The sequence below is a fragment of the Astyanax mexicanus genome, chromosome 5 (assembly GCF_023375975.1).
Source record: "Astyanax mexicanus isolate ESR-SI-001 chromosome 5, AstMex3_surface, whole genome shotgun sequence".
NCBI lineage: Eukaryota > Metazoa > Chordata > Actinopteri > Characiformes > Acestrorhamphidae > Astyanax > Astyanax mexicanus.
In genome coordinates, this window is record NC_064412.1 from 24051822 (window position 1) to 24077584 (window position 25763).

At 37.9% G+C, this 25763-nt stretch overlaps 1 protein-coding gene across 1 annotated transcript in view; it reads left to right on the forward strand.

Annotated features, from left to right (window-relative positions):
* The first annotated feature begins 255 nt into the window (after window positions 1-255).
* The window catches only part of cachd1 (cache domain containing 1), a 98319-nt gene continuing 72811 nt past the window's right edge, over window positions 256-25763 (forward strand). Inside the window, exon 1 of the mRNA XM_007248211.4 lies at window positions 256-865. Coding sequence (XP_007248273.3) covers window positions 617-865 — 249 coding nt within the window. The 5' untranslated portion in view covers window positions 256-616. The remainder of the gene's footprint in view (window positions 866-25763) is intronic.

Below are 25763 nucleotides of genomic sequence, written 5' to 3' on the forward strand. Positions count from 1 at the left end.
TTATAAAACAGCTAAATTAATAAACATATTAAGAGAATATGTTTTGATCTGGTTTTAGAGGTGCAGAGGCTAACCTTACCTCATACAATGTGTGACTGGTGTATTTTTGTTTAAGTATAACTATGTATGTGAATGTATTCTTTTTTGTAACATTTAAACAAATATTATCCCGTACCTTTTGTAAATTTACTTGAATATTATACTCTGGCAATACTTCATGAATCTGTGCTTCTTTACCTTTTTCTTGTGGCTCCAGATCCAGCTGCTGAGTCCAGGCCGGGCTTTCCGGCGCCTCCTGCCTCTCGCACCCATTGTGATGCTGCTGCTCCGGCTCGCGCACTTCACGCGGAGTTAGCGCGAGCGTGGCCAAGGTAACGAAAAAAGGAGTAACCGCCGCAGCTTTTAGTGGATTTACCTGATAGATTTTATACTTTAAAACATGTCCGGCTGTCTGGAGGCTGTGGTGCTGGAGTTGGGAGAGTGGAGCTCGGTTCTCTGACACAGTTAGGAGAAGTTAAGTTCTCGTTAAGGCGAATCTCTGAAGTTTTTTTCTTTCCCTCCGCGGAGCAGCTCAGCTCGGCTCGGTGTTCAACACTGTTCAACAGACCGAGCCATCATGGCGAGCCGCTGGCGGGTTGGCTCCGTCACTTCGCCTGGGTTTTACTCTTTGTCTTGGAAAAGTCCTGCTCAACTTTCCCCGGGTCGCTGTAAGGTTTTCAGCCGCTGCCTCGTCGCTTTCCTGGCGCTGCTGTGCAGCGGACTGTGCGGCGGGGAGAGCGAGTTCTCGATCCTGGAGGAAGCGCAGGTTTTGGCCGTGCAGATGAAGAAGCTGTCCTCGCAGGAGCTCGGAGTTTTCACCATGCAGGTAACCTGGCGATAAGTTAACTTAGCGTATCCTGAACGAGCCCGGAGTCTGTTTACTGTGCTTTACTTTCTGTTTAATAAACTTTCTGTACGTGAAATGTTTGTTGGTACTTAACTCGAGCTAAGCTAACAACCATTTAAACTGAAGTAGAAAAGTGGCCGCGTTTAAACCAGCAGCAGCAGCAGCAGCCTGGGACACTGACTGCAATAACACGGATTTAATAACTAGCTTAGTTTGGATAGTTAGTTAGCCTTAACTATTAGCCAACCTAACAGTTTGTACAGTTACAGAGCAGATTTAGCCGGTGTTTTGGTTTGGTTGCAGCCTTTAAAAGACTGAATAATTTAGTTAAATAGCTAACCACCTGCGGTGTAAACTCTAGTTAGGTTATACAGCTCTGGAAAAGATTAAGAGACCACGTCAGTTTCTGAATCAGTTTTTCTGATTTTGCTGTTTACAGGTATATGTTTAAGTAAAATGAACATTGTTGTTTTATTCTACAAGCTACATATATTTACAGAAAATGAGACATGGCTAATATAACAAAAAAGATGCAGAGCTTTCAGACCTCAAATAATGCAAAGAAAACAAGTTCATATTCATAAAGTTTTAAGAGTTAAAAAAAATCAATATTTGGTGGAATAACCCTGGTTTTAATGACAGTTTTAATGCATCTTGGCATGTTTTCCTCCACCAGCCTTACACACGCTTTTGGATAACTTTATGCCACTCCTGGTGCAAAAAATAAAAAAGAAATCCAGAGCTGTATATGTATTTGTGTACGTTTCTTGGTGGTTTATGCTGGGTTTTAGTGGTAGAGGTGTATGCTTGGTTTTGGTGGTAGCGGTGTATGCTGGGATTTAGGTGTAGATGTATATGCTGGGTTTTAGTGGTAGATTTATCTATATGCTCGGTTTTAGTTGTAAAGGTAACCTATATGCTGGGTTTTAGTGGTAGAGGTACATGCTGGGTTTTAGAGGTATATGCTGGGTTTTAGTGGTATATGCTGGGTTTTAGTGGTAGAGGTATATGCTGGATTTTAGAGGTATATGCTGGGGTTTTCGTGTAGATGCTGGTATATGTGGTTTTAGTGGTAGTTAAAGTGGTTGTAGTCCTGTGTGCATGTAGACGGCATGTTTTGAAGCTTAATGCACATTGTAGCTAATTAGCTAGCTAATGTGCACGAATTTGACAACATAAATGGATATATTTGGCCTCACTCCTGACAATTTGTACGCTCTGACCAGATGTTTTCCATCAATGGCTTGCTTTGAAGTTTAATACACTTAGTAATTAGTTAAGTAGATAATATAGATTAAATGAATTTGAGAATAGAATACTAAACGTAGTGTTATTTTGTTTGACAACAATCCAGATATATACATATGGATTGCTCTTTGTGGTTATGTGCTCAGACCAGATGTTTTTGATAATTTGACAGTCAGGAAATCTGTCCCTCCTCTATTGTTGGAGCTAGTTATTCCCACACCCTGCAACCCAAACATGTGATTTTAATTTTTGGGTGATCTATTATTGAATGATCCATACTGATTAATTGTATACCTATACAGGTAACATACAGTGTTTGTTCTATAGAGACATATATTGGTCTCACAAGTCTACCTTTTTTTTTGCAATATTTGCAGTTCATAATGTGCACCACAATTACTCAAACTGTCTGCATCACCAAGTAACATCTTTCTTGTTGATCTGTCCCTGAACAAATGCTAGAAATTTAACAAAAGCAAAAACAAATGTTAAAAAAATGCGTACTGGTACAGTACGCCGATATTTGTAATAATAACAATAATAATTCTGTTTAGAATTTCTGATCATTTTAAAACAAAACAACAGTCATATCTGAGAAGGCACTCTTTGGTTGATCTCTGGTTGAAAAAAAAAAAAAGCCTGCACTAAACACAAAGAACGAAGGATGGCTTCTGCTTAAGGAATTATGGGCTTGTTTGTAAAGTGTGCTTTTGAAACAAATGGCAGACTTTGTTATGATGGTGTGATGCGAAGGTGGTGGAAGAGTATGAGGAGTGTACACTTCACAGTGAATGGGCAGAGAGAGGTGGTCAGTGGGGGGCCCAGCCCAAATGGCCTTTCATCTTTGTAAAAAGCTGTAGAGCACATCACACACACACACACTCACCATCTCGGAGGAGCTGCACCAATCCATTTGCTCCTTCTCCTTTGTCACACTTGGATGTTAATAATCTCTCTTTTTCTCTGTCTTTTTCTCCCTCTCTCAATCTCTCTCTCACACACAGAAACACACACATGCGCACACACTCACTCCTCCCTTCTGGCTTGCTAACAGAATTCTGTTCCCCTTACTCTCATAATTGATGATAAATCAAAAGAATGCTTAGCTCATTTAGGCAAGTTTTCAGTTACTCTGGCAGCAGCAGTTTTAAATGTCTGTTTTGAGGTCAGTTTTGAAGCTTAAGTACAAGTTGTTTCTTTTTTTCCTTGTGAAAAAAGAGCATTAATTTCCAGCCGTTGTGTTAAATTGAGCTGTTCTGTGTATTCAGTCAGAGCAATTCCCCACAAACCCAGAGTATCTGTTTCCAGTTTAAATAATCCTGTGCCCATAAAAACACTCCAGCGAAGTAGCATTGCCAGTCTCTTTTACACCTGAATTACAGTCTTGGATAAAGAGGCTGGATGCATTGTAGAAAATTCCCTGCAGTGTGTTTGGTGGTGCTAATATTTAGTCCAGTGTAATTCGCAGAGACGTGTTCAGGATTTTATAACCTTCTTTAGCCCATCTGCCTTTTCTGCTTGGAAATGTTCCCTGTGCTGAAATAGCAGTGCTCCCAGCCCGACTTTATATTGCACTTGATTACAGGATTTAGTACATATAAATGTCAGTGTTAAGTAAATATTTAGTACTCCTGATACAGATCTCAAAATTACATATTTGCTCCATGTGAAGTTGATTGGAGATGATTTATATAAACTGAATGTTGGACTCTTTTGGCAGTGTGCAATTTTTTCAGATACCCACATTCATATCTTGAAATTTCACTTAACAGAGTAGGAAAACAGATTACTTCGCTGCAATAACTCTTCTTAAACTGGAGTAAATTTGCTTTTCAGTTAAAGTAAATTTGCTCTCCTCTGCGACTGTTTCATTGACTCACTTTTCAAGTTTTGCTCAGATGTTTGGTTTGTCGTTCTGTGAAATTCAGTGTGTGCAGCCAATCAGCTTGTGGTTTCCTCTTGAGACAGGTTTGAGCTGCTGCTTATATTAGTGCAGTAATTGTGGTGGTTTCTGAATCCTCATCTTTGTATTGGGTAATTAATCAAAAAGTTAATTGCAGCTGACATTCAGAACCTCTAACCAATGTACTATTCATTGTTTATTATTCTTTTTATTGTATTTTTTTATTTTATTTTTTGTTGTTTTTATTTTATTTTTATTATTATTATTTAGTTTAGTTTTTTCATGCAGTCCCCTTAAACATAATATTGCATGTAAAGCCATGTGACTCCACCCAGTTACAACTGAAACACTGAGTCAACTACGCAACTTGAGCAGCTTAAACCAATAAAAAAATGCTGTGATTGTTGTTCTTTAAATTAATTATTCATTAAATAATGGTTTTATTTATTATTAAGGTTGAACGTTTAATTAATCGAAATTTTGATTTTAGCTTATACCAACCAACCTGACCTAATCTTCACCTCTATTACGATACAGGGCTGTGTGTTGGATCTTCTTCAGACTGGTCTCTGTCTGGTCTACAACTCTGGTGGAGACAATACTTTTAACACCTAATTGTTACTGTTTGTTTTATCTGACTCGTGCTTGTGTACTTGCATTGTTTCATCAAAGGTTGCAGTGTTGTAAGAGTTAGATTTTAAGCTGATATAAGAACAGCAGAAAATAACAAAACAATATTTCATAATTGTAAGGCATTCGGTAAACATAATTATTAGTGCTAAGGAATCATGGCTTTATTGCATTTTTAGCTGTTTTTATCAGGATATCAGCAAGTGCTGTGATGTTAATTTTTCTGTGATTATAAGCCAGTGCTGTTGCATACTAACAATGTCATTCAACAGTAGTAATGATTAGTGTTGTGTGTTTTTTTATTTTATACAATTAATAAGGATAAAATTTAGAAAAATCTGGAAAAGGAAAAAAAACTCTTAGCTCACTTTTAGCTCACTCTTACCTCCCTCAGCCTTAGCCTACGTCTGTGGTCGTCTGCAGGCCAGTGGACATGCATTATGGTGAATTTGTCTCACTCGCTGGTGAAAATTAGTCCTGCTTTGGGGGTTGCTCCCTTGTGAAGTGGCCTATTGAGACAGCCCCAATGCAAATGACCCATCCAGCTAACGGCAACCCATCCATCAACTTGCTGCCGCTGGGGCTCCTCCACAGCGGCTCTTCCTGGGTGGCTGCCACCTCTTCCCTGGCCAGGTTCTGGTAGTCACACGGCTGAATATCTGCTGAGTTTAATATTAACTTGGTTACACTGGCTGAGAGTCTGGCGGTAGATTACTCGCGGCCTGTTTGATGAAGTGAATGCTGGTTAAGCTTTGATTAAATAGCTGTGGCTTGTTTGAGTCCTGACTGTTCATTAACTGTGCTACTGTGACCCTTTGACCTATTGTCTTTTATTGTTTACTGCAAACAAAGCCTTTCTGATAGAGAGAAGAAAAGGTTCTTCACATCATTATTTAATGCTGGCTAATCAACACTATGACATATGACATGACAATGGTTACATGAGGATGCTAACAACACGTTTTTTAGGCAAACAAAATAAAAATTATGTTACTGCGTTTAAAAAAAAAAATCATTGAATATGCGAAGAACTTAGCAAGTTTTGGTTCTTGTTTACTGTTTTCTTCATACTGTCTATGTTACTAAAATTATACTTTTTTAAAGGCTACATCTGTAAATACTTGAAGGCTACCTGCCACTGTTTTGCAATATTCATGTTTTGTCTTGTTTTTTTTATTACGCTTAGGCTTGTTTTTCACACCTCTTACAGGAAAGCTCCAGTACACTGTTAGCTAAAGGTGGTGTTTTGACCTGACTGCTAAATGATAGACAGATAAATCTACTGTAGATGCATACACACTAATTATCACACTGTATGAAGCCTTACATACACCATAAACTTTTGGAAAAAGAGTGTTAATGCCTGAAGGGCTATTGGGGGTGGGGGGGAATAGATTTTTGTGTGAATTAAAATAGGGTGCTGAAGTGGCAAGGGTAATATAGTAATATAACTTGAAGAGGCACTGCTGCATATTGACAAACTGAATAGAGTAACAGAGAAGAATAGATATGATATAGTTTTTTAATTTTGCTTCTGCTGATGAGGACACTAAGTTTCTCATCCTAAACTAAAAAACTGCAAAAACACTTGCGCTTAGCAAACCTGTGCAATACATAGGAATTATTTATTTAATTTCTATGAATACTCCTTGCTCAGTATGTTCAGCATTATTATTTATGTAGTAACTTGCAGTAAATGCTAGGTAAATTACAGTTTGCAAAGTAGACAAAATTAAAGCTAAATTACAGCTAAATTACCTAAATAACTTGCTGTAGTATATTCCTAAAATGTATACATTTTCAATGATCAAATATACAAGAATATTGTTATTGCATAATGCTTAATAATACTTTGCTTTTTTGTTATTTTTTAGACCCTTTTAAATGTGGAACTGTTGTTTTTAACAGGAGCATTTTCTGATCGAACTTGTTGGAATGACTAAGGCTAGGAAATCTATGAGAAAATAATTTATATTGTGAAAATGTTTATATCTTGTGTTTTTTTATTTATTTATTTTTAAATATTTTATCCACCCTTTTCCTAGTACTGAGTAACACTCTTAAGCATCTGTCTCAACAAAACTTTACTTTGCTTGTTCTTCTGAGCTTCTTTACTGTAAACCTCACCCTGGATAGCTTTTCACAGTGTTTTGCTATGAGTAAAGAAAACTCTAGCTATCCATTGCACAGCGTTTGACTTTAAGTGAGGGTTCTCTAAGCCCTCATCTCGTTGCAGGGCCCTTGGTTAAGATGTGGCTCTCTGTAACTGAGCGACCTAGTTAGATAGTGTGTTGTGAAGGAGCTATTGAGAACGAGCATTTCACTGAGAATCTCCCAGAGGCAAATCCGAGCCTGCTTTGCCAATGTCTTTTATTAAACAGGAGCTGTAATTAACTGGCCTTTTCAATCAGGTTAGGCTAACACACACACACACACACAGACCTTCATGCAAAGACGCGCACACACAAACAGTGGTGAATAGAAGCTTCATGGGAACTAGCTTTTGTGTGGCCTTCAGACGGAGCTTCAATAAGTTCCTGCAGCGCTGACCTGGGATGGCACACAGGACCTTATCAGAGAGGCGTCAGCAGAAAGGACTGCGCTGCACGAGCATGAGAGAAAGAGGGATTTGGGGGGAGAAATAGAAATGCTGTGAGAAAGTGTGTGTGTGTGTGTGTGTGTGTGTGTGTGTGTGTGTTTGGGTTGTGTGCTATAGGGTATGAGGGTTGCTACAGCGCTTACCCCCTTTTTTCAGACTTTGCGTTTTGAACTCCCCTCCCCCCCTTTTCCTCTCCCGGAGTAGGCCTTGCATTCACAAGCAGGAGTGAGCAGGGTCCCCACTGCTTCAAAACCAGACTGCTTTTCTCATTTCTCCTCTTTTCTTGCTTTCTTTTTTTTTTTACTCAAAAGCACAGTGCTTCAGATCTACACCATATGGTTTTTACACTGGAAACAATATTGTTAAGTTAGATTGAAAATATAGAAATATAAACACAATAGTGTGTTTTATTTTTATAATATTGTTTTTGTGTTGCGCTTTAGCTATAACAAAACTAATCAATTCATTATATACATATATGTATAGCCCATTATCTCCTACAAAGACTAGTTTTAGTGTAGATTACATTCTCGGGTCTTGGGAAAACTCATGAACTTAATTTGAAGGACTGCTTCTTTCTGTTGTCTTTACTGTGGCTTGTGTGAATGTGAGAGTACGCATAGTGTCAAAAACTGAGCCTTAGGAGCTTGTTGTACCCAGGCAGTGGGGGCAGTTTGAGGTGGAGCATTGAAAGCATGATTGTGGGGGCTGGGAAGTCGCGGACAGGGTGTTTGAAAGGCTCCTACAATGCCAAGCAACAGAATGAGGTCCCTGTCCTTGTGGTCGGGCCCTTTTATTGTCATGAATAAATAAATAAACCCACTTCATTAATCGTGAATTCTGTTTGAAAGCCTTCTCTGTGCAGCAGACACCAGGGCATCTCTGTTATTGTAGCACTGTTCCCTAAGGCCATTGATGGAAAAACAACAGCCTTCACAAGACTTGAGACCGCAGTCTTAACTCACTCTTCTTTTAATAAACCAGCTGCCTGAAACACTATGAGATTCTGACTAATTGATCTGATTGGATTGGATCAGTTTACATGATTTAAAGGTTCTTGGAGCCCAAGTGGGGTTGTTAAATGCTGTAAGTGTCCGGTGAATATTAATTAATTCTCAAGTACCTAGCCATGGACTGATCAGTGTTTTTGGTGCCAATCATCACATAGAAAATTTAGGAGAGTCTGCTAAGTCCCATTACTAAAATACTACCCTGTGGAGCATAAACATTTTGTTAAAATCTCATTATTTTAAATGTGTTCGTATACATTTGGTGGTGATTAAATGTGGTCTGCATCTTTAGCTGTTTTGTGTGGATAGTGGCTGTTGTGCTGTGCTAATAGCTACTCACTGTATGGGCCGTAAGATATAGTCTTAAGAGGGGTAGCTGGTTAGTGTGGTCAAAGTCTGTTTTCTTTCCTTTACAAATCACATTAGTCTTGCATTTTCTGCAAATATGATCTGAATGTACCTGAATGATTCCTATATTCAGGCATCTGAGGGCTATGAGAAAATTTCAGTAGTTCTAAAACATTTCTTTTCTTGCATACTGACTGTTTGAAACTGAAGGTAGCTGCCTCTGTGCCTTGCTGTTCATGTAGTCTAATGAGTCTGTGACTTGTACTGTTGAAAATTTCTATGACCAAATCACAGAGGCAGCAATGCTTACTGATGTTTCATAAGTATTAACAGCTCATTGCTAACTGTTAGCATTTAGCTGTTACCATTAGCTGTTGTCAGTTTTCACCCAATTGGGATTTCCAGTTCAGAGTCAACTACTGTTATAGACTGCACTCTTTGTTCAAATGTTAATCCCACAAGGAAGAGGAGTGTAAAGCCAAAACCCAACATCGGAGAATAATTTAAAATACTTGAGTTTTGAGGCTCTTTTAATACAGATCCATCCATTGGAGCCGTGAGGGGGATAATAGTGTACATTGTGGAGCATGAACATTGTATTAGTTGAAAAATTGTATACAGTTGCATTGTTTGAACATGAAAGAAAGAATAGAAACAACTAGAACTAATCAACAGTTCATCTGTCTTTTTAGGAGATGCAGTAACAGGATCAGTGTGAGACACATTTTTTCTTCATTCAAGTTTGGAAGAAGTCTTAATTCATATTTTGATCATTACATCCCTATAGTTTCTAACCCAGATGTACACTCTGCTCCTGGCATTTTTTTTGTTGATGTATGCTGCCAGTCCACAATGTCTAGGACCTCTGACTGTCTCTGCCAGTTAGCATCACCCTTAAAAAAAGTATAGGTTTGAAAATACCCTAAACCTTATTGTACGATACTTTACCTAGCATTTGTAGCTTAAATATGAAACAATACAACATTAGAGAGAATCTTACTTGTGTCTCTGAAGTCCTAATTTACTATTTTGTCTTAAAGTCATACTTACTTAAACCTCTAATTCACCCTAAGACTTTGCCTGAAGGTGTAAATATTTGATTAATAATTTGGTTGCTCATGTTTTAATCGCTGTAAACCCTCTGCCACTGTCAGAATATTGGTATTTGTGGTTGCTTGCTCGGTAGGTGTGCTCCTACAGCCTTAGGAGATTAAAAGTGGGGGCGTGTCTCTAAATGAAGGGCTGAGTTGTGTGACTTCCTCCTTTGGAAGCAGTTCATCTGATACCAGGAGAGTGAATGGCAAGGTGAGAATTCCTCTTTGTATGTGGGGCATTGTTTTCTTCCTGGGAAGAAGAAGCCACTAAACAAAGAGGCTTTTCACGACCTGTACTTCTGTCTCATTAGCTCCCTGCTCTTTTTAGGAATGAAGCACGTCACAGCAAGGACTGCTGATCACTAGCGTCATGTAAACTTTGAAACGTATAGCAAAATCTTTGAATGTACTATTTTAGATGGGCTTGCTCCCTTGGGCCAAATCCCATTTCTATTTTGTACCCCTACTCTTTGTAACCTTCCCTTTTGAGCAGAGTTATAAGACGAATGGGTAAAATCCTTCCCCTAAGAATTTAGACAATCCTTCAAATACCTAATACAGAGTTCAGCAACCTACTGGTTAACCTGCTGGTTAACTAGTAAACTTTAGGGCATTGTATGTCTTTAGAAGCGGGGTGGAAAAATTAATTACTGTTGTCCATTACTTAGTTCTTTTGTGATTGCTTTTATTTTATTTTCCATTTCACCTTAAATGCTGCAGCCCCTGCCATCTATAGAACAGGAAGGTGTGCTACATATTGAGATGAATTACTAGCAAATTTTTAAGCTTGTACAAATAAAATGGGCATAAAACCACACATTATTGTATGGTGGTATTTATTTTATTCTCATAATGTTTAACCAAGGTTTTTTTGGTCACTTATGCCACCATCTTGCAGGTGATTCTTATAGCCCTCTGTTTTAAGTGTGTCTCTGAAAAATATCAGACACTGAATCGGGACACCCCACCCCTAGATGTGCACAAGCAAAACAGAGGGATAGGGCTAAGTGGTAGGATCCAAGCAAACTGGGTGAACTGGGATTGGGCCTCTCTCTCTTTCTCTTTCTCTCTCTCTCTCTCTCTCTCTCTCTCGTGCTCTCTTTCTGTGATTATTTTTTATTCATGTGTTCATGTGCTTTCTTGCTTTCTTCTCTCAGCCTTAATGAGTCTGTGCTCTCCTTCAGTGCCTCACATGAAGCAGGAAATGACCTCAGATGATGTCTGAACTTTGACCCCATCTCTCTCTATTGGGGAGATGAAAGAGCCGTGCCTCTGAGGCCACTAATTGTTTGGCCGAAAGACCCACTCCGGCTCCGAGTCTCATAGCAAAGGAAGAGTAACTGCAAGAGCAACAGGCTGCAGCTGTGTTTTGCTATCACTGCCTGAGCACAACTTTCTTCTAACTGCCAAGGACAGTCATTTTATTTGCCCAGCCAGCCCCACTGGTAATGTAACACCTGCATTAGCACAGCAGAAGAAGGTGGGTGCTGGGAGACAGTACGTTTCCCCTTGCTGGTATGTAAACATAAAAGTGGCTTTGAAAGTACTTAGGCTGCCTGATTGCTTATGTGTGTGTAAAACCGATGAGCATTGCCCAAGTTATTCATGTTTATTTATTTTTATCCCCCCCATTGGCGGGATTGAGACGGTGAAGAGTGGCTTTAGATAAACTTGCTGACTTTCAGCCGGTATCATATTAGCAGTGTTAACTGATTTACTGCCTCGTTTACTTATGATTGCTGAGGTGTTGCTGAATGTATGTGCATGTATATGTCTGAGTGTATAGCAGCATGAGGATCTTAAGACACACAGAGAGAGAAAGAGGTAACTATTTGCACATCCTGCAGTGGATTGAAAGAGTTAAGTGTTTATAGTGGTTGTCTGGAGTCTGCTTGGCACTTGCAGGGCTGTGAGAGAGTGTGTGAAAGAGAGAGTTGGTTCAGTGCCAGCGTGTCTCTTACAGGAGCCTTGGGGACAGCTTGTTGGGTCCCTGGCGACTGGTGAAAGGAAGATCATGCCTAATGAACGTTTGCAGAGAGAAGGTGCACCAGAGCACTGTGGAAATGCAGGTGGCCTCAGGTGCTGTGTGTGTGTGTGTGTGTGTGCACTAATTAGAGAATTTCAAACATGCGGTGTGTACAGACTGACACACACTCACTCATGCACTGATTGGCTGTGAAGAATGTATTTGCTTGTTTTTTTGTTTCATTGTCTTAACCCTATAATAAATACAGGTTCCTAAAAGGTGTGTGATAAAATATCAATATATCGAAGTAATAAAAAAAGTTTGTTTTTGTAATACTGTTTAATAAAAAAAAAAAACACAGAATTGATTTAAATTATTGGTTGACGTGTACAAATTGGTGTCAGATGTGGTTCATTGTTTTGTTGTGTTTAAAGCCCGACAGTATATAGCAGTCTTGTGCTCTGTCATTAGATTTCACTGTTCTAACTAAATAAAAAGTAAAGTTTTCTTTTACTTGATTTATCCAACGCATTGTGTCTCCTTGCTTACTTCACAGAAATATATTACGATATATTGAACCATAAATCTTGTGTCTTGAAACTGATATTTTCTATATTCTCTATGAACTTTCTATGATAACTATGTTCATATTCAAACCTTAAAGTTTTTAAGAGCCATTATGTTTAAAATGATGAGAACTTGTGTCTAAATGAATTTTCCTAGAACTTGATATGCAAGCAAATACCAAAATCATTACCAAGAGTGTCATTATTGTTGTTTATTTGGATAGAATGCTGCAGATTTTGAATAAAATCACTGTGGTTGATATGAGAGAGTTTGTTATTGAAAATTTGGCATTGCTTGTGATTTTTTTTGTGTCTTTGTAAAAAATATTGCTATAAATATTGTAGATTTGCTTTAAAAATACTGTAATACATTACTATACATATAATGGATTGTCTTTAAAAATTACATTTACAGTATCATTCACCTCTTTTAGCAGTATTGCCCACCTCTTTATTGCTAAGACTGTAAGACATTATTAGATCATATTAGTTATTAGTTAAATATGAAATAGACTGCTTTCTTTTAGGGAAATAATTCTGATGGAAAGTGTTTTTTTTTTATTTGTCTAAATTAAACCTTTATTAACAGATTTATTTGTCTATTATCACTGGTTGTTGTTGTTGTTGTTGTTGATGATGTTTATTTCCATCAGTCTTTGGTAAAATTGTAATACTTTGTTAAACAGACTGTAGGCCTAGGGATGCACAGCAATTTAAGCATAATTGTTATTGGCATATTGGTAATTGGGTAATAAAATATCACATATATATCCTACATTTCAGACAGTAACATGTATTTAAAAATATTAGTAAAAGTTATAAGAGCAAAGTGTTTGGGTGATGCTGACCTGTTTTGCTGAAATATCTTCCTTTCAGTCATTTTACTGCATTAGTACCCTCTATGAATAAACATACTATAATATTATGCTAATCCAGGTGCATTTAGTAGGTTTTGTGCATTTGCTTCAGCAGATATGTTACATCAAATATGTTGGATGTTTTCCCACAATTTCCCATCATTAGATTAGCCTCCTAAATGAGTGGCATCCTTTTGCTCATTTGATAAAGATGATTTTTTTTTTTCGTTTGATGCTTTTTGCTTCTCTGTAGGCGAGTCATGTTGAAGCTCTGTCTTTAGAACATCAGTACTATACATTATTGATAAGCTGGTGCCTGCCGCCATGAGCCAAGCATTTTAATTTTTCCCATCAACTGAATTGAAATGCCGTTGTGAAATGCTGGTGTTCTTGAATATACTGTGGGTTTATGGTGATATATTTGAGAAGCTTCTAGGAGATTATGATAGACAGAATATGATTCATTTATTCAACAGCAAATATTAGCTTGGCACAGCTTGTTTTGTGTGATTACGATTTTTTTTGCTGCTCTATTCTGAGAGATTTAGTTTTCAGTTATATCTGTTTGTATGTGTGCTTTCATTAGATTGTGTAGTTTACCATGCTGTAGCCACAGTAAGGCTTTTCAGCTGTGTTTGAGGCTTTCTCCTTGCCTTTCATCCCGATTGTCATCTCTGTTTGGGTTCCTCTCAAAGCTATGCAAAGTGATGGAGCTTGTTTGTTTGGAATGCCTCCTCTTTAGAAAAGGTGCCACAACCGACCGTCACATTCCTGTATTTCCCTGGATGGGGAGACAAGGATTATGTTTTCTTTCCTTCTTTTTTTCCTTTTTCTTTTTTTTCTTTTTTAAGGAGGCTTGGACGAATTCCAACAGCTGTCAGAGTAGAAATGTCACTATTAAGTTAGCGGTCTCAGAGGAATCTAGACTAAAAATTTGACATTTAATATATTTTCAGTATTCAGTATCCTTGGGATTTTTTTTTTTGCTTCAGGTTACTAAGCCATTGAAACTCAGTGTAAAAACAGGTTTACATAAAGTAAATTAAACCTGATTGTATGTTTAAATAATTTGAGACCTATTACATTTGTAAATTTATGTCTGGTTGTTACCCATTCATCAATTTTTGTTTTATGTTAATGTAATATGTAAAGCAGATTTTATTTTCTAAAATGTTTCTTTGTTCTGTTGTCAAATATATTTGTAAGTCCTTCGAGTTCTACGAAAAGAGGCAAAAACATTTTTTTTCTTTGCTCAGTAATTTAGTGTGGCAGCACATCTAAAATGCATAGTGAAACAATTTAATTGTTTGAGATTCTCTATAATAAAAAAAATGTGATTATTCTGACCCTGATACGAAACACTGCATTCAGAGAAACTGGGTTTCGTCTCTTTGAAAATCTTGCTACTGCAAAGATGTGCCCAGGGGGTGCGTATGCACTTCCTGCAGCACTGCAGTAGAAATCACAGCTCAGATTAAAGGGCCCCTGCCATCAAAATCTGAATTTGTCCCACTGTATTGAAAGTAAAAAAGTTTAAATGTCTGCATATTCTTTACTCCATACACTCCATAAATTAAAAATAAGACTGTAAAAAGGAATATCATGTAAAACTGCCATTTTTCCGGTAATACAACAAATAGCTTCTAGTTCATTCCAGATATGGAAGAATAGCACATTTTCATGGATGAGTATTGATACTGTGACATTAAGTTTACTGACATGACTCAAAATATCATTATTGTCTGGCTTCTTTCAAGGGACAGATTAAAATAGCCCTATGAAGTCCTATTTTTTTAGATTTCTTTCCCCCATTCAGATACATTTTGTCTTTAATGTCTGAAATCCATTGAAAGCCTCAGTTTTAAATCAAAGTGCCACAGATTATAGAAAAAATGCTAACAGCTGTTTTAAATGGGACAAAACAGACTAGATTGACTGTCACTGTTAATCAGATGTGAAATGGAATTTTGGCTTACTTTTGCAAAATACTTGGCTTCTATCACCTTAAGTAATACAGGAGTTATATTCTGGTGTCTGTATGGAACTATAAGTTGCCAGAATGTAACTACTCTACCATTTAAGGTGGAACAGAAAATGTGAATAGGCTTCATGCTAAAGTAGATGCAGTTTATTGGCCAATCAAAGACTGATACACTGCCAATAAACACGACAGCAGTGATGATGAGTAAAAGCATGCACATATGAGTATGTGAATTTGCCTTTCCAGAGAGCAAGTACTGCAAGCAAATATCTGCTATGTATACACCATGCTTTTATTACATGACATATGGACTGTGATTGACCTACTTTGCTTTAAAGTAAGAGTCTGTAAGTTTTAGGCATTTGGGGATTTGGAGACCCCTGTGGTGAGAATATGTAATTGCACATATCAAGTAGAGGGGTACTTTTAATGTATTTAATGTTTTGAGTATCATTTTGCTCTTTTTTGTATATTTAAAAAATGCTGGCAGGATGTAGAGAGCAATTGTATCCAACAAACCTACCAGGCCACTGTTTATTTTTAGAAAGAATAAATTAGATAGCATTAATTGATACCATTAATTACAATATTTTGTCCTCTCCTAACTCAGGTATAGTATTTATTTCAATTCAAAGAAAGAATCTTTAGGACTGCTGCTTTAAGTTTTACAGTGTTTTTGACAGATCTTCACTGTTTTTAGGCTGAATTTGTTGCAGAGTTGGATTGTTCTTTTTTATCTCCAATATTAGTGCCAGCATTTGTTGTTGTTATCGGTTTGATACCAATACTGAGTACTGGATTGGTGCCATCGGTAGTTTATGTGCCCCATTCTCCCTTCCATTTTTTTTTCTCAAGGGAAGCTGATCAGAAAGCAACCATAGTAGGTTGGTCTGAGTGAGTCTAATGGACTTTGGCAGCTCCTTGGGTTCTGGGGGCCCCCCTCCTCTCCCTATCCATCTCTGTCCAGCTCACTGATGCCTGTCTGTAACCAGGCCCCTGTGTCCATCTGAGCGTGCTCACAGTGTTCACCGAGTCCACATCCGGCAGAAGGCCTAAAGAGGCTTTGTCCTCTGCACTGGAGTTAGCAGCGGGATCCAAGGAATGGGTCAGGAGCTGGCCGTGTAGAATCGCTGATCCTAAACTGAATGGGTTCCTCTTGATTACTGAAATGTGGTTCCTTGTTAGTGGTTGGTTTTCATTTTGGAGTCCCTTCAAAAATGTCCTGTGTGTAGCTTCTAAAGTTGCATAGTATGTAGCCAAAGTACATCTTTATTGCCCATTGCTCTGGTGAAAGACTCACACATTTACACCCAGAGATTCAGTGATTTTCCTGACTGTAGAACTCTGAGAACATTGAGAATATTTAAAGATTAGAAGCTTCAGTCGCTCATCTTTTTACAGTACAGTTCATTTCAGTGGGTTATTGAGCAGGTTTTTCCATGAACACCTGCTGGTCATGAAAACGGTGATGTTTAGTCTCTCTGGTCTTGAGTTTTGGCTGAACATTTCTTAAAATGAGGCTGCATTCCTCAGTAAAAGCTGTGCAGAGCTCCCCCTGTGAACCCCTGCCATCCTGTCAGCTGGCCTCGTCACCGGCACCTGAGCCATGGCTATGGTCATCAGGACAGAGGAAGGACACGTTTTCCCATAACTCTCTCACTCACTGCATAGACAGATGGAAAAAGAGAGAAGCTTTCAGCCTTACAAGTTAAATTATAATAAGGTTATACATTTGGCATGTTATATTATATTCTATTATTGCAAAATGAAGGTATTGTCTTTAGGGTTCCTCTGACTAAATGTTTCCCATCTGTCAGATGTTTTATTTAATTGTGTTTCATCCAGTTTCTTGGCAGAGCTTAATGAGGATTTTCTGCATGGTTGCGAGGATGTGGTGTGTGTTTGGTGCATCCGCATGTGTGCCTTCGTAGTGTTCTCTTTTTTGTTCTTGTTTTTTTTCGTATACAAAAAGGACTATTTCCATTTAAAGACTTTTTTTTTTATAGTTATTAAAAATTTTTTTCCCCATTTCTCCCCAATTTACAAGGCCAATTAACCAACCCATTTATTAGGCTCCCCCTATCAGCCACCACCTCTTTTTAAACTGCTGCATATGTAGCATTGCCGAGTAGCATCACAGCACGCTTGGAAGAAAAAGCAAGGACTCGGTTCGATACATCACAGACGCCTTGTGCTGAGTGACATCACCCTTTAGCGGGATCTGGGGAAAGAGCTCAATCTACCCACCCAGAGAGAGCAAGGCCAGTTGTGCTTTCTCAGGGCTCTGGCAACTGATGGGAAGCTACATGAATGGGATTTGAACTGACCCAAACTTAAATCCATCACATATCTTTTCATTGGCAGTGCTTGGGGAAGAGACCTGTAAAGATAGACCAGTAAGAAACTGGTATTTTTTTGTTTTGAGCTAAACACTGCCTTCAGAGTGTTGATCTCTTTAGAAACAACAATATTGAGAGCTTTTACGCATGCCAGTCCAGACATGATCTCACTTTTATTTTACTGTAAAATGGAGACCACCCTACGCCTATTAAATGGTTTATTGTAGTGCAGTTCATCTAGTTGAAGTGGCTTAATTGCAAAAGATGCTAAATGCATTAAAATGGCTCAGCTAATATAGCTGAATTGAAAGGCAGTTTGTTACAGGTGGCTTGCATTATTTTTGGCAGGTTGGATCCGAAATGTCACAATTAGGAGGGATTTATTTTTATTGTTTTATTGTCTTTCCCACCTACATTCAAAGGGATTTTCTCTTAGGAATGTTTAAGTTGTTTTATTTAGTGTAAAATTAAACTTTGTGCTCAACATTGTCATTTATCTTTCATTCTGTATTTCATTTGTTTTTGTTTCCCAAACTGTTAACTGTGCTCACTTTCAGTGCCATCTTATCATGGCCCTCACCTCATTTCCTGTACTCACAGATACAGTGTAATTAAGTTTAAAAAACCCGGAGCCAAGTATAGCACGAGCAGCACTCTGGCCGCAGATGTCAGGTCTGTTGGCATGTGTTCGACACTGTCGATCCAGGCTCTGTGAAGAAGACTGGGCACAAAGGGCAGTGCTCCCTGGCACAGCTCTCACCATCTGTGGGTGTTGTGGTTTGGAGCGGTTTGAGGGTTGGAAAGCACTGGCGTAGCCGGTACATGGGCCATGAAGGCATGCAAAATCTGAACCAACTCCTATAAACTGAGGTTAATTCAAAACACACACAGTGCAGAATTTCACTTTTTTGCTTGTACTACTCACCTGTTTATGTATTTTGATTGCTGGTCATAACCGGAGTAAATAAGCACACATTACAGCGTGTACGACATTTAAAACTGAATGACTTTGTTTTTCTTTGGGATTCTTAAAGCAGTGTTGCACAGAACTCAAGAACCATGAAGTGTAATTCATACTCGCATCTGTGCGTCATATATCATATTTATGGTTTAAGTGAACTTGCACTTGTTTTCGGTGCATTTCGGTGTGCAGGATCTCTTGGCTTACACCGTGTAGGAATGTCTGTCCTTCTTTTAAATAAATCATATTGTATTCTTAATTTAGGCAATTTTGGTATTAGCTATACTCAGTGTAAGAAGTACCTTTGTTCTGTGTTTAGTTCTAATTTTGATCTACCAGCCTTCTTTTTCCCTGATTGACGACTATAGTACTGTATTCTTGAAATATTTTTGTCATATTGCTAAGAGTATCACTGTCGCTAATATACCATGAAATATTGTGATATTATTTTAGTGCCATATTGCCAACCCCTAATGATACTGTTGTAGTTATATAACTACAGCATGCTGCTAAATGCAAAGTGGAGCAGAAAAATGGATAATGGGTTTAGAAACAAGGAGGTGGTCATAATGTTTTGTGTATATAATGCTTGATTATTGAATAATTTCATGCAGCAAAACATACTCTTGCTAGCCTGTGTTGGCTAACTGCTTCTCAAGGCTTTCTAGCTTATGTTTAAACAGAAAGACTACCCTATTTAAGCGTTGTATTATTTTTTTTTGGACCTGTTGTCAAATGTCTGCAAATAATACAGCTAGGAAAAACAGCTAAAATCCATTTAAACTCCAATTAAATTTGGTCCTATTGACCTGCAAAGAACGTGTTTGATATGAGTATTTGATATTCAGCCAAATGTTTTATGTTGTTCGGTAATAGCATTACTAGACACTATCCTAATACAAATTACAAAGCTATGGAGATCCCAATTGTGTGTGTCATTTGAATTTCCCTTTAAGAGTTATTGCGGAAGCTATAGTAAGGTTAGCTTTGATTGCTTTGGTCCTTGTTCTGACCCCTTTGTGCTTGGCTTGTTTATAGTACACTGACTCCAATTTGTTGCTAGTTTCAGAACCATGAACATTTGATAATGCTGGTTGTCATATCTTAATCACCATTCATTGTCTGTACATCATCTGTCTAGCCAGTGCTGGCATCTTGGCTTCCCCTTTCACTGTGTGATTTGGAGCAGTGTATACATCTCTGAGCACTATCCAAATTTTGTCTGATGGGGAGTGGCCAGATGATGCTTGCCCACCACTACATGTGGTGCCAGTCGTGCAGGAAGCAGGGCAGTGGCTCCATCCTCCTCCGTCCTAGATAGATGGATGAGCTCTTGGAATGTCAAACAGGTCTGTGAGCTCCAGTACTTTCCTTTTTTCTTTTAACTCTTCTCCGTTACTCCCTTCCCTCCTGTGCTTTTCTCAGTGTGATGTGAGACACGCTTTAGCTTTTGAAGCTCTGACTCCGTCACTAGCACATAGCCCTTGTACGCCTCCCAAATTTCAACATGCCTCCAGAGAAGAGATCAGAGAGCCTGACCCACTCTCATATTTACTCCAGCAGTCTCTCGGAGGCAGCTATGTACAAAGCTCTAATTTTAGATGAGAGACTCTTACGCTGTATTGCTGTGGGTTCTAAGTGTCACTCTATTGCAAATAAACCAAGTCAAAATGAGTCTGCCGAGGGGGAACTACACTAAGTGCAAATGGAAAGAAAAAAAGAAAAAAATACATTTTGGATTTGGGCAACACCAGGCTGCTTTGACCCAGCCTCTTGTGAAAATCCAACCTTTCACTTTACGACACTGTACTTTTCCACTGTAGTTTTCCATTGAATGAACATTTGCAGAGGGTGCAGGTGATAATGTAAAAATAGTATAGAGAAGAAAATGGTGTGAGAAGATAAAAAAAAAAAATGTTTACACGTTAACCCTTTTGTGATTAATCACAGTTAATCAAATGTTTTTTTTCTTTCTTTCAATAATGTTAAATACAATTATTTAGGTCACTATAACGTTGACAAAAAATATTCAATTTTTGTAACCTAATTGTGTGACTAATCATTATTAATCTCACCTTTACTTCTTAGGGTTGAAGCCTAATAATGGACATTTAAATGTAAATAAAAGAATGAATGTTAGATTGTGAAAATGAAATTATATTTATATTAAAAAAAGATTTTAAAGACAATCACCAACAATATTCTGTGACTAATCATGAGTAAAGTCATGATTCAAAAAGTTAAAGTACTGATATTTTCCTGTATTTTTGGGAGGGAAAACAAATTGTGTACTGGCAAAAAGACAAGCAAACAAACAAGAGCCTTTTTACTGTAATTTTATATCTTAGGGAAGTTTTGATGCTTAATCAGGTCTCCAGTGCTCATATATAATTTTTTTACAACCGTCCCAGAACGCTCCCAAAGCATTATGTCAACTGTCCCAAAGCTTTGTCCCAAAGCTTCAGCCCAAATCATTTATGTATATATTTTTTAAGCATTACATTGAAGTCTGTCCACATCTACTCAACTTAAAAGTGCAGTTCTGCTGTATTCCAGCGACTTGTGAAGTTTTGTGAAGTTCTGTTTTCCGTTGCCGCTTTTGAAGCTCCACAGTTGACTGACATGGTGATTTACCAACCACAATTATCTCCACGCTTTCTACTAGCACCACATTAACCCTGCTCCTCTAGCAGTGTTACCAGCAAGGTGATTGACTCTGTTTTAAAAGGTGGGATTTTTTCTATAAACAGATTCTGTTTTGATAATTAATCTCGTCCTGTGTTTTTTTTTTTTTGTCCCTGTGACCGTGGGATGATGTTCGTTTGGAGACCTGTTCGTGAATTTGAATCTGTTGAGTAGAAATTTTACATGCAAGTGTGTTTTAGCATCAAGCATGAGAATGTTCAAACACTGAGGTGTCACTTGGTAAAATGTGTAATTAACGAGCCAAAAATAAACAGCTTAAAGTTTCCAGATTACTCACATTCGTTAACACTTCAGCATTGACCACACTAGTTAAAATGTTTCTTGTAACACTCTGCCTTCTTTCAGCCCAAGAACACTGTGAGCAGTTTGGTTATTTGATAGATCACAGAGCAAAGTCAATGTGATCCTTCTCCTCCCAATCCTGCTACAATCTGCTGTGTGAAAAAGCAGACCAACAAACAACTTCTCGAGCCATGGTTTTGTTTCTCTCGCATACCACAAGTATATTCACAAGTGCTATCCATTCTTTTCTTGGTTGAACCGTGGCTCATATATACTGGAAGCCCTGCGGCCATGGCTGCATGTGGAAAGGGAAGGTAATAAAACACCCGGCCTCTCAACTGTTGTCATTGTTATTTGGGCCCCCTTCACATGTGGAAACCATTATATCCTGTCTGCTGGACTGAAAGAAAACAGGGCTGCCGTGAGCTGGAGATCTGCTCGAGATTCCGCTCTGTGACCCAGTCTCTCAGCGGGCCCTGCAGTGTTTTTACAAAGAGGTTTTGTTATTGCAGGACCCTGGACTCTGTCGGCCCTCCGCTCACACTTGCTCCATCTCTGTGTGGAGCACCGCTGAAATGCATGCGGCGTGAATCGCGCACTGAGAGTGCGAGCGCACCGTGAGCCCGGGCTGGGGATGGGAGTTTCTAGGTTTTGGTAGCTGAGTGAAAGCCTGCCTGCCTGCATGCATTTAGTTAAATTACCCCCACATGTTCTCTGTTGCCTTATTATTGCTGTAACCTAAACCTTTCGCCTTCTCCTTTTTCTCAGATATCGTAGCCAGACATCGTCAAACGCAGTCATGTTGAAGTGCATAAGGGTCCAAGGCCTTGAAATTTTATGAGCATAGTAGTATTTTGTCTGTGCTGCTTGCTTGTTGCCATAGAAACAGTCACTATTCAACAATTCTTTTTTTTCCTCTCTTTGGTGTGATTAAGAAAAGGGTGGTGTTTTTTTTCCTCATATTATAAGCATTGAAAAAGCTCTAGGTCCATTAAGATTATAGCTGAGTCAGACAGAGTTAAAAACAGCACTTCTCTTTCTTATTGCATGTGGAACAAATTTCTCTAATTCTCTTGCAGCACGCCTGCGTGGACACACACTCACACACACGCACACACACACACTTGCAAATTCACCAAGCTGATATGCTGCTAATGCATATCTCCACCACACAACTCTGCACTTCAAAGAGTTGAGTTGAACCTGTTATGAGAGGGTTTGAGCTTTGCTTGAGGCTCAGGAAATTTGCTAGTGAGATGCAGGATTAACAAACTCAATTTGTGCTCTCTGCCTTCAAACCAGATCAAGTTTTGGCAAGCAGCATCAAGTAGGCTGCTCATTTAATTACAGCTCAACTGGCAGCCAATTAATTACAGTGTGTCATTAAAGGACCCATTTTTTTTATTTCCTTTTGTACAAGGATGTTTTTGTCCTTTTTGTTTTGTTTTGTTGAATTTTGCTATTTTGTCTCCGTTGTAGGGATGGACGATATGGCTCTAAAATAATATCACAGTATTTCATGATATTGTCACAATAACAATACTCTTGGCTATTGACAATTCATTAAACTTGTTATCTTGGTTATGATTAATGAACAGTTATTTAAGCTGCTCGAGTTCCTCAGTTGGTTCAGTGTTTAAATTCTCCTCCGTGTTGCTTTTATGTCACAGACTGGCAGGGTGGAGTCACGTGACCTACTTAAAAAAAAAAAATAATCAGCATGGGTAAGCATGGCCAGAGGTTCAAAATGTTTTTACTGATTTTTGATCGATCAGTTTTTCAGCCATAGACCGTGGTCTATTTAAAAACTATCAAAACAAAACCGACAAATGTTGTCTTTATAATTAATTTTTTTTGCCGTGTAAAATTATCGTATCTTAAGTGAGCAGCATTTATGCATGCTCATTTGAAAGCAAAATCTCCAATAGGTCCTCACATAGCTTTATATTAAACTAGTGCCTTAGCATTAGCAAGACCCCCACAAAACATCTATAGGGTTTTTTTTTTTAGGCTTGACTCATTGTCATCTGGCTTTTGTTCTAGTCATTAAATATTCTGTGAATATTACTGTGGAATTAATGTGTATGTTATCACATGTGTACAGCTTAAATATTATTGGTTTCTTTGATTTTACAAAATTATGATGAATAATCTCTGGAATATAATCAAGAGGGAGATTGATGATTACAAGCCATCAAACCAAGCTGAACTGCATGAATTTTTACACCAGGTGTGGCATGAAGTTATCCAAAAGCAGTGTGTAAGACTGGTGGAGAAGAAACATTCCAAGATGCATGAAAACTGTGATTAAAAACCAGGGTTATTCCACCAAATATTGATTTCAGAACTCTTAAAACTTTATAATATAACCGTGTTTTCTTTGCATTGTTTGAGGTTTGAAAGCTCTGCCTCTTTTTTTTTTATTTGACCATTTCCTATTTTCTGCAAATAAATGCTCTAAATTATTATTTTTTTTTAAATTGGGAGAAATGTCGGTAGTTTATAGGATAAAACAACAATGTTCATTTTTACTCAACCATCATAAATATAAACATAAATAGCAAAATCAGAAAAAAACTCATTCAGAAACTAAAGTGGTCTCTTAATTTTTTCCAGAGCTATATATGAGCACTTTTTAAATTGTGAAAAACAATGCAGGTGCAGGTCCCAAATTTAGTTTTCAATTGGTTTTGTTACAGCTGTGTCCTTAGAAAATGGTATAGAGCGTGTGAGTGTGTGCAAGTGTGTATGCTGTTGATAAAAAAAAAAAAAAAAATCACATCAGAGGAAAAGCAAGCATGCCTCATTCTAGGCTGATAGCCTTTGTAGTGCAATGAGTCCACTGCTCCTGCGAGTGGGAGCTGGCAGAGGGGTGGAATAAAGAGAGGAAAGGTACCTGCAGCAGGAAACCTGCACGTCATCCTCCTCTCCTGCCTCCTGTTCTCTCTGCTTTCATCTTCTCTGTTTGTGCCCAGTCTCTGCCACAGCAGCTAGGCACTGTCAGACTCCTCACCAAGGAGGAAATATGGGGTTTTAGGAAACAGCCGCATAGCATGTACACTCATACTAATGCTAGATTGACTTGATATGAGGGTGGGCATATTAAACTGGGCCTAATGCTGTATAACTGGATCTGGTGTCAGACAGATGTGACTAATCCACATTAAATATCTTTGCTTAGTCACAGTCCCTTCAGGAAAGTATACACTGCCATATCCAGTACCCTGCTTTAACATCATATTTTTACAGTTAAAAAGAGGTGTGTAGACATAATATAGAGTAGTCAGAATATTTTATTCCGTACACATTTTTTCATTTAAATCGTGTGTTCTTGTTTTTTTTTTTTGGTTATGCTCTCATCCTCGTTGCAACAAGATATGGAAACTTTTATAATATTAAGGCTAATTCTTCTTAAGTTCTCTTAACGCTGAAGACAGTTGTAACGAGAAGGGGTGTGCCATATATTATTGCACGTAATAATACCCCCAAATGTTTTGAATATTTTTATCCCAAAAATAATAAATGTTGTGATATTATATTAGAAATATTACTTTTATTTTCTGTTAGTAGCAAAACATGAAAAGAAATCCTTATTTTTGATTAAATATCTACCAGTATGATTTATTTTACTTAAATTCTGGCTATATTATTATTATTATGACATGTTGGATCATTGACTTCTGCTACAAAGTAGTGAATAACTTAATTGGGGTGTGCCATATCATATCATATATGCAATAATATTGACAAATTACATTTTAATATTAATTTTGTTGCATTAGTATATTCTTGGGATTGTTGTTTTTATTCATTTTTTGTTATATCGCCAATAATATAGTTATCCCCCAAATACCCCAAAATATTGTATTATTTTAGGGTCCTGTTGTCCACTCTTAGTACCAAGTTTTGTATTTTACTTTTTAATTGTAATGTTTGTGTATTTAGTTGAGTGTCTGTTGAATTAAATAAATTATTTTAATAGCCGTCTTCATGGCTGTAATATGGTGGATTGATGGCTAATGTGCAGCCTACACAAAATCAAGCTTAGTGGTAATGTGTAGGGATGCACAATAATAGGTAAATTATGTGGGCATCGGGCGAGGCAGACAATATTTTAAACTAATACTTGCTGATGTATTTATTGTATGCTGGAAAAGGACCAAGCAATGGAGGCCGCACTACTCCAATTGGCCTACACTGATCGTGCTACTTTATTTTTTATGATTTATTTTTAAGTTATACCAAAGTGTCTCTCTCTAAGTTATAAATGTGTATATCGGCATCGGCAGATATGTTTTTACCCCTGTATCCATCAGACATGTATTGTGTATATATCATTAAAAAAAATGAATCTCAGTTTTGTTGGACTGATGTGTAATAATTCATT